Source organism: Malurus melanocephalus, unplaced genomic scaffold, assembly GCF_030028575.1.
Source record: "Malurus melanocephalus ecotype Western Australia unplaced genomic scaffold, MMel_1.1 scaffold_106, whole genome shotgun sequence".
Classification (NCBI taxonomy): domain Eukaryota; kingdom Metazoa; phylum Chordata; class Aves; order Passeriformes; family Maluridae; genus Malurus; species Malurus melanocephalus.
The window spans coordinates 214,520-231,327 of NW_026623338.1; the positions used below are offsets into that span (position 1 = coordinate 214,520).

At 41.4% G+C, this 16,808-nt stretch overlaps 1 protein-coding gene across 8 annotated transcripts in view; it reads right to left on the bottom strand.

The window, feature by feature from the left end:
- OSBPL5 (oxysterol binding protein like 5) overlaps positions 1–16,808 on the bottom strand; it is a 131,528-nt gene that overhangs the window by 50,819 nt on the left and 63,901 nt on the right. For 6 of the 8 annotated variants that reach the window (XM_057369246.1, XM_057369244.1, XM_057369242.1 and 3 more), the window contains exons 2-4: positions 7,817–7,973; positions 2,213–2,286; positions 1,123–1,185 (exon numbers count right to left, since the gene is read on the bottom strand). In XM_057369246.1, the coding sequence (XP_057225229.1) occupies positions 1,123–1,185; positions 2,213–2,286; positions 7,817–7,952 (273 nt within the window). In that variant the 5' untranslated portion in view covers positions 7,953–7,973. Of the gene's footprint in view, positions 1–1,122; positions 1,186–2,212; positions 2,287–7,816; positions 7,974–8,871; positions 8,956–16,808 lie in introns of those variants that run through there. The other 2 variants (XM_057369247.1, XM_057369243.1) reach the window with 2 other exon arrangements.

The window sequence follows — 16,808 nt, forward strand, 5'->3', positions numbered from 1 at the left end:
CTACGTTCAGTTTCTAGGAATTATTCCCCCCACCATCAGGAATCTAAATATAACCCAATTATGACACACTTTTCCCTTTGGTTCAAGTAGGTGGAATCACTGTTTATTTTTAAACTGAAATAGTGTGACRGATCCCTACTTACAGTTCTGGAAAGCTGATAGTAAAGATTTATGTTATGGCATTAGATCTGAGTGGATGTGAAAAATTACATATTAAACAAACTGACCAGGAGTTTGCCTGAATGGATAAGGTACAAGACATTTCACAATAAGGACTCCCTTCTGTCACTGCCACTACAAAGCAGGACAGAAGGCAAGTTACATGGCTAGAGGAAAACAGGGTCAAGAGAACACAGCAAGGTAAAGCAGAGTGAAGGTAAAATGACAGGTGCTACAGCACAGGTCCAGTGAGGTGGAAAGTCTCAGAATTAAACATCATGTGGCTAAGCAAAATATTCAGGCAGGAAAGAAACATCCAGCTCTGGTCCATTCAATAGCCAAAGCAATTGCCTGTAACACTGCAAAGAAGCAGGCAAGTTGAAGTTTGGTGTTTCGGTGCCCTCCTATCTCTTTTTAATCCACTGAAGTTTCAGAGCAATTTTGACTGCTATRAAATCAAAAGCCTGGGTTAGTGAAAACAAAGATCATGTTCCAGGTTCAGAGCCCCATTTGTTTTGATTCACAGATTTGATGCAGTTGTTTTGTTCTGTGCATTTCCTCCTTACACTTTTTAATTGCTCTTGATGCTGTCTAGGAGAGACCCACCAATGGCTCCCAAGTGCACACCAGCATGGCAGAAATCAAGGTTGGCACCCAAATCTTCCATGGGTCCTTTCAAAAGCACACCTGTAGGAGACTGAATAGCAAGGCAGGCTGTGAAAACACAGCTGAGCCATGGTCTCACCAAGAAATAATAAATAAATCTAATAAATAAATTCCTGTCCCTGCATTCATGTTGCATCTCAGAAATCCAACTCCCTTCGGGACAACATTTCAGTGCTCTGAGTTGCCCTGTCTAGACAAGGTCCTTCTTTACATTCCTAAGTATTTGGAAATTCAACACCACTCCATGAAAGGAGTGCAAAACATTTGGCTTTAAAACACACCCCTGGATGCAGTTACCTGGTCCTTGGGCTTCTCCACTGCCAGGATAAGTGGGAGGCTGATTTTCCTTGAGGAACCTGCCTGAAAAAGCAAAACCAAGATCGGTTTGCAGCTTGCTGGGWTCCAGCAATAGCACAGGACATGTACACAAGTCCTTGTTCCCAAAGCTCCTCTCATTATCATCTCCCTGTGCTGACCTCTGCCAGGGCATCCCAGCAGAACAACCTGCAAGCTTCAGGCAAGCACAGAGAAATGTACTGGAAGATGCAGAKAATATTTTCATGTCTCACAAGAAATCACTTGTCTGCAGCTGTTTCTTTCGTGCTATATTTTCATTTCAGCTGGTGCCACTTGCATTTTATAGCTTCATAGTTTAAAATAAATTTAGTTAAAAATTTATTAACTGATCTCACTTCTATTTCTAGCTACCCTCCAGAAACATGTTAGGGAGCTGCAGCCAAAAAATTGTACATGAATCTCAAAGCCAGACCTCATTTGTAAGGTTGGTTCCATCTGCACAGGAAGCAAAACCCTGGCACTCTGTAACTCTTGATGTAGAGGCAGGTTTTGAGCAGTGAGATCCAGAGGCCTTAGATACAGTTTTACCTCTCTCTAACAGCCTGGATGAAAAAGTTGTGTTCAGGAAATGTTGGTAAGTTTGTCTTCCTCTCCTGGTACACCAGTTCCCAGAGCTCTCTCCCCACTCACTGTTTTAGATGTTGTGAACTACACTAAATATTTAAGTTTTCTTTTCCAAAACAATTGAAGTTTATGATTGCCTTKCTGATCAGGAACAGCAGGAGACACCTCTGCTGAGAAAATCAACCTTTCAACCATAATTAGTCATATCTAATTATACAGCCAAATAAGGCCCAAATAAACCAGGTTCTTCTGGGGTAGGTGAAATCAAGCCAGAGGAAAGTGGATTTCCTTGTCATCCCAACCATGCAAAAACACTCATTTTCTTTCCCTCAAAATATGGACACACAGTTCCTGCAGCAACAGAGTCATTCTCAACGACTTTAAATAAAAAAGGAGTAAGAATGATTAATAATATCCCAAGCAAAAATAAAAGCAAGACAARGAATTGATCTCTATCCCAAAGTACCTTGCTAATGGAGTTTGGAGTCTGTGGTGGGTCATCCTTCAGTGCCGATGGACTGTTTCCTTCCACATCTTTTCCTGCAACAAAAAAAAAAAGTGATTCAAAACCACAGAAATTCTGTGCAAAACTATGGGTCATCACGGCCTTAGAAGCTACCATGAGCAACAGCGAGCACACCATGGTCAGACAGAGGGATCGTGTAGAACTTGAAATAGCTCGATCCACATATTTGGGTAAAAAGACTGCTCAAAAGCAGGGTCTCAAAACACCATGGTAAACCAGCAYGATGGTTGCAAAGCCCAGCATTTGAAAGCTGGAAAGAAACAGAAATAAGGTTGCTTATGCAYCCTTAATCAGCTCCCTTCTGTGTCTGCATTATGATACAGTCTTTAATTACATTACCACAGTCTGTTCTTTCCTTACATACCCCATGCCTTGTTCAGTGCAAATAATAAATGCAATTCAGTTAATAAGCAGCTATCCAATCCTCCTTGGTCAGTATCTGGCAAATACACACAGATGCACTTGATAGCATGCTTTGCTAGGCAAATAATAACCATGATCACAAAATGTTACAGAAGACAGAAGAACATCTAGGCATAATTAGTAAAATAAAAAAAAAACAAAAACCAACACACTTGCAGAAGATCCATGTCTTCTGACCAAGTTATTTGCTAAAATAAGAAAAATTTGAAATTTATGTGCAGTAAATGAGTACTATGACATTTTTCAATCATTGTAGAAATATATACTCACAACTCAAATTTCCTGAACTTGCATATATTCTATACTGGCATGAGTATGTGTACTGCTAGTCCAAGCAATAAAATGTAATGATAAATACTGTTCTTTTGGCCAAATGTAATCATGCCCTTACAGTAACAGAAAGCATAGTTTCTATTAAAAAAAGCCAAAAAATAGCATCTGATAAGACTAGATTTTTAGTGCCAAGACAGCCATTGTTAACCAATTACAGTGTCATTTTCTTCTCAGAATCACTGGCAATCACAGCTTCAGAATACAGGATGCAGTAAAGAACCACCAAGACAGTGAAACACAATCCATTTGTAGCACACTGCAAACATGGGAACTGTTGAAAACATTTCTAACATTGTGTGGGCCAGCCTTGGAAACACCACCCAATCCAAAACTAGCACGGGAAAAATCCTGATTCTCCTCAAGTCAGCAGAAGCTGTCATAGATGTTTCAGAACCATAATTTTTCCACAGCAGACACTTAAGAAGCCAAGCACTGACAGGAAAGTGAGCCACAGAAGCCTGTGCTGACACAGGAGACCTGGGAGAAGAGGAACAGCACTTGCTCTGCTCATGTCGGGAAGTGGAGTGGAGAAAGGACCCATGCAGACAGGTAGGAAGGTGTTGCAACAACAGGGGACCCATATCTTAACCTACTTTCTTAGCTGTCACTCCTCCCCTGGAAACATTGAGCTCTAAATAATGCACTCAGAAACTTGATGTTTGTGGGCAGGAGAAAAAAAAAAAAATCCCCAGTGGCCAGAGATTTGACAGTGCCTTTGTGCTACCATGASAAGTGGGATGGCCATGCATGGATTAGAACATGGATCTCCATACTTTTTCTTTCCCTGGTGGCATTTTCATCACTATAGCCCCCATTCCCACTGAAAAAGGCAAAGGGAAATGGAAAAAGCTCATAAAGCCAGGTAGCTGCTGCACTTGTTTCCCATGAAGAGTTTTTTCTGCGCATATATGGGAAAGTAACATATGGTCTGAAAGTTCAAGTGAAGTTAATGGGAATCAGCTGCTGCCTGCTCCCAGGGAATGGTGTCCATCAGTATAACAGAATTCACATCCATTTGTCATTGTCTCTCTTTTCAAAGAAAGCTTAACTCCAAGCTTGTATCCATACAAAACGCCTGGATGTAAGACRTTTCTGCCTTCTCTAGTAATATAGTTAAAAGGATTTACACCTGAACAATGAGCTTTTCCCTGTTCCTGAGGTTCTRGGCCATCCTGCTCACAGAGCATTATGGGAAAAAAAAGGAACATGCAACTGTCCTTTTACAATGAAGCAACATCCACTAGTTTCTTATGCAAACTCATTAAGTCTATTGGAGAGCCAGCYCTTTCCTTGTTTGGAAAGCAAACTTCATTGGAATGATGTGGAACTTTCTCAAAAACACACAAAAAACACACAAAAAGAGTTAAGTGCACAGAAAGCCCAAAAGTGAGAGTCTCAGCCAAAGCACAACAGACACAGCCACCTCAAGAAAATAAATAGGAAACCACAGAACATGAAAGAAGCTCAACATGAACTGGATATAGAAGCTTAAGTCCTTATCTTCCTGATCAATAAAACACAACRCCCACAACAGAAAGAGCTGAATCTCTCACTATTAAAGTGCTGGTTGCTACCAGGGCATGCAAAGAAGGGTCCTCCACAAAGTAGCCCAAAAGTTTTCCACCAAATAACAGAAAATATTTTGGGAAGAGAATCAGTAGTGCTTATGGAAACAGCCTTCATCACATTATGAAGAAATTTACCAACACTCGAGTCTTGTGGAAGCAGAGTAGAATTGCTGATACTTTTTATCCATTTTTGTCATGCACAGGGAAACTAAATGTTTAGTTCCTTTTCAGAACAGTAACCATTCCTTTTCTTTGGTTTTCTGCTGGGCATCAATCCTACAGGTTTATTCACCTTTTCCCTTTAAAATGAATGACACAGCAAGTATGACTGATAAACTACAAGAGGAAATATAAGCTCTGATGTGTGACAAAACTATTGCAAATAAAACCCATTTCTGCTGTAAGTATCAGCCACATGGCCCAGTGTGAACAACTGAAATGTAGTTCTGTGTATCTTTCACAGGAAAATTCCCATATCCATGGAAGTACATMTCTTAGGATGCAAATAAGCTAATTTAATTTGTATTAAAAGACTTGTGTGATCTTGCAGCCTAATCAGAAAGAGAGATTCTGTAAAAATTCATTTAGCTACTCCCCCAGTAAATTTCCTAWCCTGCAAAACAGAAAACAGAGAAAAGTTCTCTCTCCTCATGCCTAAGTGAAAGACAGAAATGAACAGGGAAAAAGAGTTCATGCCTCTGTAGTTTGTGAGCTTYCTATAAAAAGAATATATCTTACTTAATTTTCTCTCAGTTAAAAGAATCATTAGCACTTTTGTATGCAAGCAAGAGGCAAGAAGTCCAAAGTGTTATTTCAGATAGTGCCCTCTGCATTTCYCATATGTTCCCTTTAAGAAAAAAAAATCCTCTTGCTGAACTTAATCTCCATAGTGTAGCTCTCCTGACGTGTAAAGTCTGTCACTCCCTTCTCTCTGAAGAATTTACTTGCACATCTTCATTGTTGGAGGCCAAATCCGAGGTAAGGGTGCTGTGAGACCTGTAGCTCCAGCCACATCACAAAACACTGAATTCCTGGCAGGAAATCACTGGGCTTTGCTGCCCACTGCATCTACTCAACACCATCAGCCCAGTGCTTACATAAAAAAAATCTGCACTCAGGCAGCAAAACACAGACCCCTGGAAAAACTTCAAGAACTGAAAGTTCATGTAAAACAACAGAGAAATAGAGATCAGAGAAATATTGGATGCAGTTTATGAACACAAACCTGTCTTATCTATGGTGATAGCAGCATTGTTCAGAGGAACAGGAGAATGTAGGGAGAAACACAAGGTTCAGAGAAAAACAAGGCAGAAGCAGCAGCAAAGGAGTGAAAGGAGAGCCTGCCATGGGAAATAGCAACTAACCACAAAGAATGATAGGCTTTTCTTTCAGCAAATGTGAGGAAAGTAGAGACAGGGCAGCTCCATGGGGATGGGAAAAYATGAAAGGAGTAAAAGAGGTGCAAGGATAGACAAAACCCCAGACTGAAGCAGTAACTYCTGTTTGTTTAAAAGGGATATTGTCTCCTTTACAAATTCTTTGGCCCTATGTTTTCCCTTTGCAATACCGAGGGCTACAGCCCCTGGTGACACCAGTACTGGAGGTTACCTGGGAGAACTGTGCAGCAGAATTGAAGATCCAGTGTGGCTCAAGGCACTTGCTCTGTTGAGCCCAGCAAAGGCTGCCAGCAGGGATCAGGGAGGAACAAGGTGATGGGGGAAGCTGAGGAAGAGCAAAACTCGACCAGCCACCTCCTCCACACTGAAACCCTCAACTTTTCCTGGTTTCTGAAAGATTACAGCACTGAAATACCACCGTGAGGAAGTCAGTAACATTTTCAGCATTGAAAATGCGGATAAAAACTGGAGAAAGAACTGGGCAAACTCCAAGCTATGGCTCTCCATCACTTGGAAGCAAGGAGAACTGAATGTAACCTGGAAAATCAGCCCTTCATCTCCCAAGGATAGCAGAAGTGAGCTATTTACTCAGCACACATTTGCACAGACTGTACTTATGGGCAGTCAGCTGCTCAGAAGTCACTCCAGGTTTGAAATGTATGAAATTTTAGGTGTCCCATTTTAAACAGTTTTCAATTTGATTACTGAAAGGTTGTTGAAGCTTCCAGCAGCCTCAGTGACAGCCAGAATTAGTCAGCACTGCTGAAAATAGGCTCCCCACTGCCTTACAGCAGACACTCACAAACGAAATACCTGCAGAATCAGAGGCCCTTGAAACCATTGCCCTTAAGGACAATTAGCTCAGTAAACCCAGACCTGGTTTCACGCTACATCTGCAAAGCCCRGAGAGTCTCTTGGGTGCTATAGCCATATGAGCACTGAAACCTTTCGACAGATGCTGTGTTCTTTCTCCAGATATCAGTGTTTTGAGGCCTCACGGAGGTGCTGGGAGGTTTGACTATTTAGCACTGACATAGCAGCTGCAGATGACAGCTCTACAGACTTGTGACTGCCCCCTGAAGCACTTGTTACACATTGGAACAGAAGTATTGTCTGCAGAATGCAATCAAGAAAAGACTTCTATGTTTATTATTAGCAACAAATTCTGAAATAATAAAATTAGGTCTTTTTTCTTCAAGAAAGGTGCTAGGATATTCAAAGCTAAAAAAAAAAAAAAAAAAAAAAAAAAAAAAAAAAAAAAAAAAAAAAAAGAAAAAAAAGAAAAAAAAAAGATGTAAAGAGAAGACTTAAAGCCAGTCTGCCATTCATTACAACCTGTCAAGACTCCTGGTACTCGTAGTGCTTGTAGATATTTACTGAACATTAACCATAGAAATTTTGCTCTTGTAATATTTATCCTGGGCTCTAAATATGAACAGTGAAAGTGACCATTAAACATCTGCAAATGGGGACMGTAAATTTTAAGCAAGTCCAACACTTAGGGTGAAACCATCAAGTGACTCAAAGTGGATATGCCTGAAAACATTAGTCATTTTTTAAATTTAAGGCCATGCAGCACTCAAACATTTAGAAACCCCAATCTGATGCCCTCCATTCCCACTTAATGCCAGGGCAATGAAAAACACCAGCATCATGAAAGCAGCACTGTCTGGTATCCAGTAATACTTGTGTTGCAGCAGCTTCTCTCACTTTGMCTTTCACATCCTTGCTTCTCTTCATTTCCTGGCAGCACTCCAAAATACCTACTTGCAGTCCAGCACTTTAGACACGCTGSTTTCTGCACTGACACACCAGAAACCAACCTGGGCTGAGTGGATAGATGTCATTGTCGGTYCCGAAGAACAGATTGCGCGTCAGTTTGCGAGGATCGACCTTCTGAGGRGTGGATGAGGCTGGACAGAGGGAGAACCTGCGACGAAGAAAGTTCTCCTCCTTCATGGCATGAGCTGTGGGGGTTTTCTGGAAAAGAAAGATAGAAATTACAGTTCATTACAGGAAATCAAAGTCTTCATACCTAGATGGCTCTGCTGCTTCAAAGCCACCTAATCCTGTGCAGTGTGCCAGATCTTTTCACAGAGTGACAGAAAGCTACGCAGGGGAAAAAAATGAAGTGATATTATTTTAATGCTACAATTACTGATTTGCTGGCTCTCAGTATTTGTAAACGGTAGAGAGACAGGACACTGCTTCTCAGTGAATCCAGGCAGTACAACATCTTCCAGCCTACAAGGATCTATTAGGATAATTAGGATAATAGCTGCTTACTGGGTCCATTCAGTGCACAGTGCCTAAAACGCCTCCTTTTTTTTTTTTTTTTTAGGCTTTTGAGTCTCATAAATGCAACTCCATTGGTGTCAGCAGAGTTACACCATCTCCACAGAAATCAGCATTAAACTGAGCTGTGTGGAGGAAGACCACCTGCACTGGCTACAGGCAAGAGGAGATCGTGCCAGACTCACTCCTGCCCTGATTTCCAGTTACAGCACATATAAATGGTTTTGGTTTCTTTAAAATGGCATTAAGATCAGCCTTGCAGTTTGATCAGTGATATAACCATTGCTGCTCTGTGAGGGTGAGGACCAGCGTTTGTGTCCCCAAAAGCCTCCCTGCATCCCTGTACTGGTGGTACATTGCTCTTTACCACCACTTGGCTAAGACATTAGACCGTCCTGGCTGGAATTAAAGATTTCTTTTATACCCATCCAACAAGCAGTTCTTTCTTATCCTTTACAAACAGATATTATGACTTTCTCCTTCCTGAGTTACAAGCTTTATTCTCTCCCCATGTGCAGYGAGAGGCAGGGCTCTGGATAGCAGTAAGAAATGTTAACCCAGCCTCYGGGTGGGCATCACTCACCACAAGGTCTGCTGCTTCTCTGGGGGACAGTTACTGAGGTAAGGAAAACGCTTCATGGCAGTACAAATTTCCTGAAAAGCGTCTCCAAGTTTTCCCATCTCTTTTAGGCTACCGGGAAAACAAAGAAAAAGTTGTCCCGAGTCACGGTGCAGTTTGGGAGGGCAGGACCAACATGCTCATAAGGTGACCCTCGTGGCACAAGTGGGAAATRGGCTGATAATGGGCTGGAACACCCTGCTGTAACCTTTCCTGTTCCCAAGACAATCCCTGTGCTTGTGCTGCCCAAATGCCCCAATTTCATGGGGAACCCTCAGCCTCCTGGAGCTCATCCTCACCCCCAAGACACCACGAGGGGATGCTGTGAATGTGTCCCCAGTGTGACAAACTCCCCTCCTGTGTTTTGTCTGAGTTCTGTACCTTCACCTGCCCTGCCAACCCCTGTAGATGACTGGCCCAGTGTTTCAGGTTTCGCAATTTAAAAAAAAATTATTTACCCAGCATGCTGCATCATAGCTGCCTCCTGTCAATTCAACTACCCAGGAAACCACTCTGCAAATATACCCAGGCTCAAAATATCCCCAGATTCCCACTGTGGCCAACGGCATCTCCGAGGCAGCAGGTAACATAGTTAGCTTAGCAAGGTAAATAAACCTCTGTTTGCTTAGAAACTCTTGACTGCATACAGYTGGGGGCAGAGGCGGGGAGAAGATGCAAATTTTAACTGGTAACTTTGAAAAAAGAAAGGAGAGAGAGGAGGAAAAYACAACCAGCTACGTGTCTGAAAGCAAAGTATTTAAAAATAATCCAGGTCTAAATAGCTGGGTTTGGAATGCTAACAGAGAGCTATTTTTTGTCCTTGTTCCCAGAAAGGCAGTCTCAACTCCCTACCCCTAGAACTGCTTGTAAGTGGCTTGGAACAAAAGCAGATGAGTGGGATATTTTTCCCAAAAAGCAGTGACCTGGTGAAGCTGTGTCAATCACGCAGGAAGGCATTCAGAAATCCCAGGCCCACCCAGTGGAAAACAGGCTGGAGAACAGGTTCCAAACATAAAACATCCATCCATCAGCCCTTAGACCCTGACAGGGTAACAGAAAGGCTGTGTTCATCATTTTGTCTCAGCAATACCACGAGCCCTGTCAGTGACGAACTGCCAGCCAGCTCACACTGACATCAAAACACAATTTTTTTCAACTGTTGCTGTATTTATGCAGAGAGACTCCTACTGTAATGTTTTGCTCACTTATTTAACCATAGGGTAATTGTCAGGAGTACTGTGCTGATGCTCTCAATCCCACATTCCTTAAGTCACCGGCTTGATGGCATTAAAAATCGGGATGCCTTGTTCAACTGGGAACAGCCACTAACAAAGTAAAATGACTATTMTCAGGTCTGTAATTTGCTGTCTTTTCTCTTACATATCTTAATACAAACGTGTGACAGCAGCTCATCCTTTTTTGACCACACAGATCAACATGAATAAGTCCCTCTTAACTGATGCTTTTTGGCAGAAGACACCCAGTGACCACAGCTCCCTGAGAAGCAGTAGCAGAGATGTATCCATCTGTCACACATACACAACCCTGAAACACATCATGCCACCACTACTCTGGCTTGTTTTTCCAAGGTATCTACATAAGATACATTTGATCCTCATCCAGACAGGCTCTTGTGCAGCACAAAATCACAAAAACAGACTTTTTTTTTTTGTATTTTGGTTTTTTTTTAAAGGTATCATACACTTTTTTCCTTGTCAGGAGAAAACGTAGTTCACGTTATTAAGATTCTACAATCCACATGAAATATTTGGTTTGCTTTTCAAAAGACATCTCTGTGTGCATTTGCATCTGCATCTACCCTGTTTCATCCTTCCTCCCAACCCCTTTTGAACCATTTGAAAAAATCAGGGAACTACAATAAGCATTAGAAAACTTGAAAATACTTGTTTCTTAAAAGTTGTACCTTCTTAAAAGAAAGCAGGGAAACTGCAAAGCTGTCCTCTGAACCCAGCTACTACCAAACATCAGTGAATCCAACATAAGCCACAAATCCATAAGAAATCGAGGCCTCATTAGGTCACTTACTCAGAGAACCACTTGTTATATCTGTCCATAAGGATCTGACTGTCCAAGCTGGCTTCACATAACAAAAATCTTGTGAGAGCTATAGGGGAAGATGAACAGTGGATGCCAGYGACAATTTTCCAAAGGGATGCAACAGGAAGGTGGGAGGTGTATTCCTTGCTTTTCACAACAGGGATCTTTAGACAYGTAAACAATTCAGAAAACATACAAAAACTCAGTGCTGATGGAGCATCTGGTAAGAAATAAGCAACAATAGAAGATGGGCTTCTAGATGTGTGATTTTGAGCGTCAAATCTTTCATGGCTGATTTGAAGGCAACACTGTTATTCTGAAACCCAAATCTACTTCTAAATCAGTATTTTGGAGGTTGCTTCAGGATATGGCAGATGCTTCATGGAAACCAGTTCTGTGGGGCTTACAGAATAGAGGGAAGGTAAAAATCAAAATTAGGCCAGAATTGCAGAAGGCCAAAAATTGCCACTCTGTCGCCAAAGCACTTACGTAACACAAGGCAAGAAATGTCACCCACTGCTACTGCATTCCCTCCAAATCCAGCAGATGAGATGAAGAATTGTCCTAGAAAGACAACATGCCTAAATTTGAAGATGCCAACTGATGCAGAATCCATAAGCTCTTAGAAAAAAAAACCCTTGTAATGAAAAGCCTTCATTCTAGCTCTTGCATTAATTTACATGGTTGTTAGTCTTGGTAGATTAAAGTGTCCTGAAGTTTGGAGGTCAGTTCATTTCTGACCTTACATTCTGTGCTCTTGATCATAAAAATGAAGGAAAGGCAATACAGAGAGTATTGTCAGAGCAACTAAACACAGTATTTTTCAGGATTGCTTCTTTTGTGTTGAGAGCTTTCTAAGCAGTAATGGGCGATTAAATGTGGGCTGCTCACCAGAGCTTAAAAAGGAATAAATAATTCAGCACAAAGAAATAAATTTCTTACTAACCCTGTCTTTGAGACCTCTTTATCTTTTAAAAATGCAAAATACAGCAGGAGAGAAGTCTATGTCAAACCCCCATGACAAATAGGGGACAAGTAGCACAGGACAAATAAAAGTAGTGAACTTAATGGGGTGCAATGGTCCAGTGGGACTTTCCCTCCCAGGTGGCTTCAGGAACAGCTAATGAAGAGCAATGGGGCAAGAATAAAAGTTACTTTATCAGCAAAACTTCGTGGCTGCTATTAAAGCAAATGGGAAGTGTCAGTGCTCTCCTCTTCTGGGACTGGGCCCATTTTGGGTGAGGGCAGTGACTAAAACTCCTAAAGGCAATTGCTGTTGGTGCAGAGATGCMTTTCACACACAGCTGCTCTGTATCTGGACCTTTTGTGCTTGCTGGGAAGATAGGGGCAGCATTCAGCATCAAGCTTGAAGCTTCTGGGGTTGGAATTTTCTTGGCTCCTTCTTCAAATTTTTGARGTTCCTGATATATAATTACCACACAGCTAAACACTGTGCAGACATTATRCTGTCTGTACCCTCTGCAAACTTGTGGGTAGATTGGTTTGCTTACTTTCATTTCCAGCATTTTAAAATAGATTGGAAATATGTACTTCTCTATAAATAGTTAATTAGGGGTTCTATATAGTSAAGAAGGCGGTGCTAGTTAGGGGAGATTCTTAATTTATTCAAAGCTTGTTTCCAACAACCTTCGCTTTTTCTGGTCACTAAATATATCCCAGAAATTAAATTAAATTGCATTTTGTATTCAAAGCAGTCATTCACTCCAAAACCTGCCTCAATAAGGAAAATTAGATCTAAAGGCACTGACATTTCCYGATCCAATTAACCCTGAAGAGGTAAAAATTTCATGAATGAAATGAGAAGGCAAATTGTTAGCAGATACATTTCTAGTGATTACAGTTCTAAGTATTTAAATGGAAAAACAGCAGCACAGATCCTCAATAAGGGTAAATTATTAGTTCAGTGGTGTGCTGGTGATTTACAACAGCTGAAAAAACGCAATCAATTCAGGAAGTCTGTGAAATCTGTTTCTGAAAGCTATTCCCAAAAATGCCTATTAATAAGATAGATAATTGGACAACCAACCCCCTACTAACAGTTACATAAAACCTGATACAGTGAAAAGTGGCTGAGCAGGCAATGCTTTTCCCTACCTAATTCATGTTTGTTGATTAGAGAAATGGGAAAACACACATACTGGTATTGAATGTTTTGGACTCTTGTGCTGTTAGTTGGAACCTGAAGCAATGGAGCCTCACAGCAGGTCTCAGCCATTCTCTAGTCCCCTAATTATTTAGGGCCACCTAGCTCTCTGTGGCACAGCCAAGGGGACTTTTCCTGAGCAGTAGTGCTGCAGGAGTGCTCTGATTTTATTGACTGCCATCCCCTCTGCTGCATACCACACTGCTCAGCTTGATGATCAGTCCAGGCTGGAAAATCAAGTGACGTGGGCTGCTGAAGATACCCATCTGCAACAAAGGGATGGGCTTTAAGATGATACGCAACAGATTTCTCTCAGCTGCTTTGGCAAGCTCAGGAGCATGGCTGGTTTGTTCCCACAGTCCAACTCAAAGCTCACATGTTCTGCAGGATCCTTAGAGCTGCCTCCCTTGTGCTGTTTTTCTGGAAGTTGCCTACCACAGCCACCCCAGCAATCTGCCCTTGCTTTCTCTGAGAACAGAAGAACAACCTCTTTCTGTCACCTCCTGCYTCTCTCCCTGCCTTTTCCTGCACTGGGCAGTGAAACTCATGTAGTAATCAGGAGACAAAACTATTTCGTCCCTTAATTCTCTGTAAGATGTCTTGATTAATGTTTTCTTTGTATACACCAGAACATTTCCAGCTTCAGGCACACCAGCAGCACTCAGATGCATAATCTTCTTACAACTAATCTCTCCCTACGGTGAGCCTTATATACAAAGGCCACAAACAGAACAACTGCAGGAAAAAYCAGGCCCTGAATGCCTACACTGAGAAAAAAAAAAATCCCAGGTTGTTCCTCTTGGGAGTCCCTGTCTAAAACAGGACTAAGAAATTTCAAGTTAAGGTCACACAGGGCAGAATATTTTTATATGACRTGTGGAAAAATCCCATCTTCAGAATCATCTCTGGTTTGGATAAACATTTATGAGCAAACACCAGTGCATGACTAAAGCCATGTTGTGTTTGGGAAAGGGATCACTCCAACCTTATGGCTTAGAAAAGGGCACAGCCATAAGCACTACATACACAATCCTCACGTGCTTTGCTTTTTTTTTTCTTAAAACAGTTGCAACTTACTCTGTAAACATTACACTGGTGATTTCCTCCAGCTAAGAATATTGAGTGGGTTGCTGAAATGAATGCTTAATGATTTTTACATCTACCTCCTCTGCCCTTTAAACTGTAAATTGATTGTTATGCAAAGGCTATTAATTTAACAAAGCATATTAAATTTCCACTGAGGAGCTTCTCCTGACTTGGCATTTCCCTGGTCTTTCCTCTTGTTAACTGCATGGATCATACCTCACKTGCTGCAATTACAACCTAGTACATCAACATTAATTATTTCCCTGGTAATGGCAGGTGCATGTGCAGAATTGAAGGTCTAGCCCAYACTACCAGGTGGATGAGAAAGTCTCTGGTATTCAGTAAAAAACAGGAGCAAGAACCTTTCTTGCAGATCTTTGTATCTCAGCCCCTCACTTCATTTTCAGTAAATCATACTTTGCATAATCTCCTACAGCCCTCAGTTCCTGAAGGCATCTCAATTCAATGCAGCTCATGCAAAGGCATTTTCTTGAAACACCAATCTCTGCAGGAAGGTAAGATGCTTGCTTGGAATCCTCTTCAGCCCTTTAATCCCATGCTCYAATATTTTCAACTGAAGAGATAAATCACACCTGTTAAGCATATATCAAGCACCTTATCCATCTTACTGAATTTTTATTTAAAGCTTACCATTATTTGTTACTGATATCTCTTGTCAGCATTCTTTTAGGCAGGAAAAGAAAGTCAACACTCAGATTCACCCAGACTCTGCACCAAAACAAAATGTACAACCAAGCATGTGTGCAGTGTACAGGAAGAAATGTGCTATCACAGATCACAACTCATCTCCTGATGAAGTTTTCATAACAAAAGAGCCAAGAAATTCCAGTAARGATCCACTTTGAGACAAACTCAGGAAGCAGATCTCTGCCTCTCAATTTCTGTTCATCAAGAAATACTTCCATACATTTTTATTTGAAAATTTCACAGAGATGACACAAGAATTCACAGTTGCTTCTCAGTAGTGAAATCAGGAGGCTCTTAGAGATACAGTTAATACAAAATGAAGGTATAAGCACAATGGGGCACATATACACAAATTACTCTTGAGCTAGGCAGCTGGAGAAGGGCTAACATCACGGGCTATAAGGAAGGCATGCAAGGCAGGGTAGAAATTGTATCTGAGAAATCAAGAGAGCTCCACATAGCTCATTCTGTCATTCTGAAATCTGTACTGGTGTCTGCTGCTTGCTCAAGCTTGTCCAGGAGAGCAGATACAAGCCACCATCACACCTCACTTGCACTACAGATGACCCTTGAATCCCTGCTGCTTGTGCTGGAAGCGTGGGCACAGCTCCTGGGCAGCACACAGAGCTTTGGAAGTGCATGTCCAAGCCGAAAGGCAGCACTCCCTTTGACTTCCATGGGCACGAGGCTCAGGCACAGAGACATGGGATAAGGTTAGGCACTAAAAAACAGTGTTGAAAGCATTGTAGTAGTTAAGGAAATAAGCACTCACTTACTAATTTCAATTCAAATAATATTAGGCCCAAAGATTAAAATACTGGATATATAACTAAAAACTCCCCACCTGAAAAAAAAGCAGACTTAAAGTGTTCTGCTTCTTTTTTGTTGTGGTTATTAATATCGATAGCTCAGTACTGACAGTTTTCATTTGAGGCCCACTGTGAACACAGTATCTCCAAGCCTGGGCATTTCAAGGAGCAAATCTCTGAGTCCCATGAAAAGTATTAATGAATTACACACATCCACCTTTCACACATTGAGCTTTCCAGTAATTATCCATAACTCAAACAATACAAGTTGCTTGGGGAATGGCTATTCCACATCTCCCGATGCCCAGAAGTTTTTATGTGTGCTGTTAGCAATATCCTCTACTGAACTCCATACAATCCTTTTAAACTGTAGCTGAATATCTAAGAGAACAGCTTTCTACTAACCCATTTTTTTCTAGAAGTACCTCGGGGTTGAAGAACTCCAGGCTGTGGAAAGTGTCCACCACAAAAGGCTTTGGGAAGAGGGAGCCCAGTCCCACATGGGACCTACCATCCCCACACCTGCAGGGGTGACAGGATGTTGCATAAACTCAGGGTAGTGAGGTGTGGTATCAGGTACACAGAAACATAACTAAGACAGTAACTTAGTTGCTTTAGCTAAAGCTACTGGAGATTTAAAGCCATGACAAGAATACTTTGCTTTGGACAGGGGTGCAATTACATCATTTGCAAGAAGGCCACATCTTTAAGGTCGGTTCTTGCCTTGATATTTTTCTTTGAAAAGAACATATTAAACAGCATAATTACAGCATCATCCTGCTATCTAAATCACATAATGAGATCATATTCCCTTTTAATGGAAGGATCCTACTTTTAATGACATTTAAAAAAAAAACCCAAATGACTGCAAGCCTCACTGATGGCTTTCTATGATATCCACCTCTGCCTTTATACAATAAAGTCTAGAAAAGGCAGAGCCTTGGGGCTACATTCCCACCACACAATTACTAGGAAATACCAAGCTAATTTAAAGACCTGCTTTTGTGCTTGATAAGGGTCCTTCTGACATTATTYCCTTGTTTGTGAAATATTGCCCCCTTGTAACAAAGTGAACC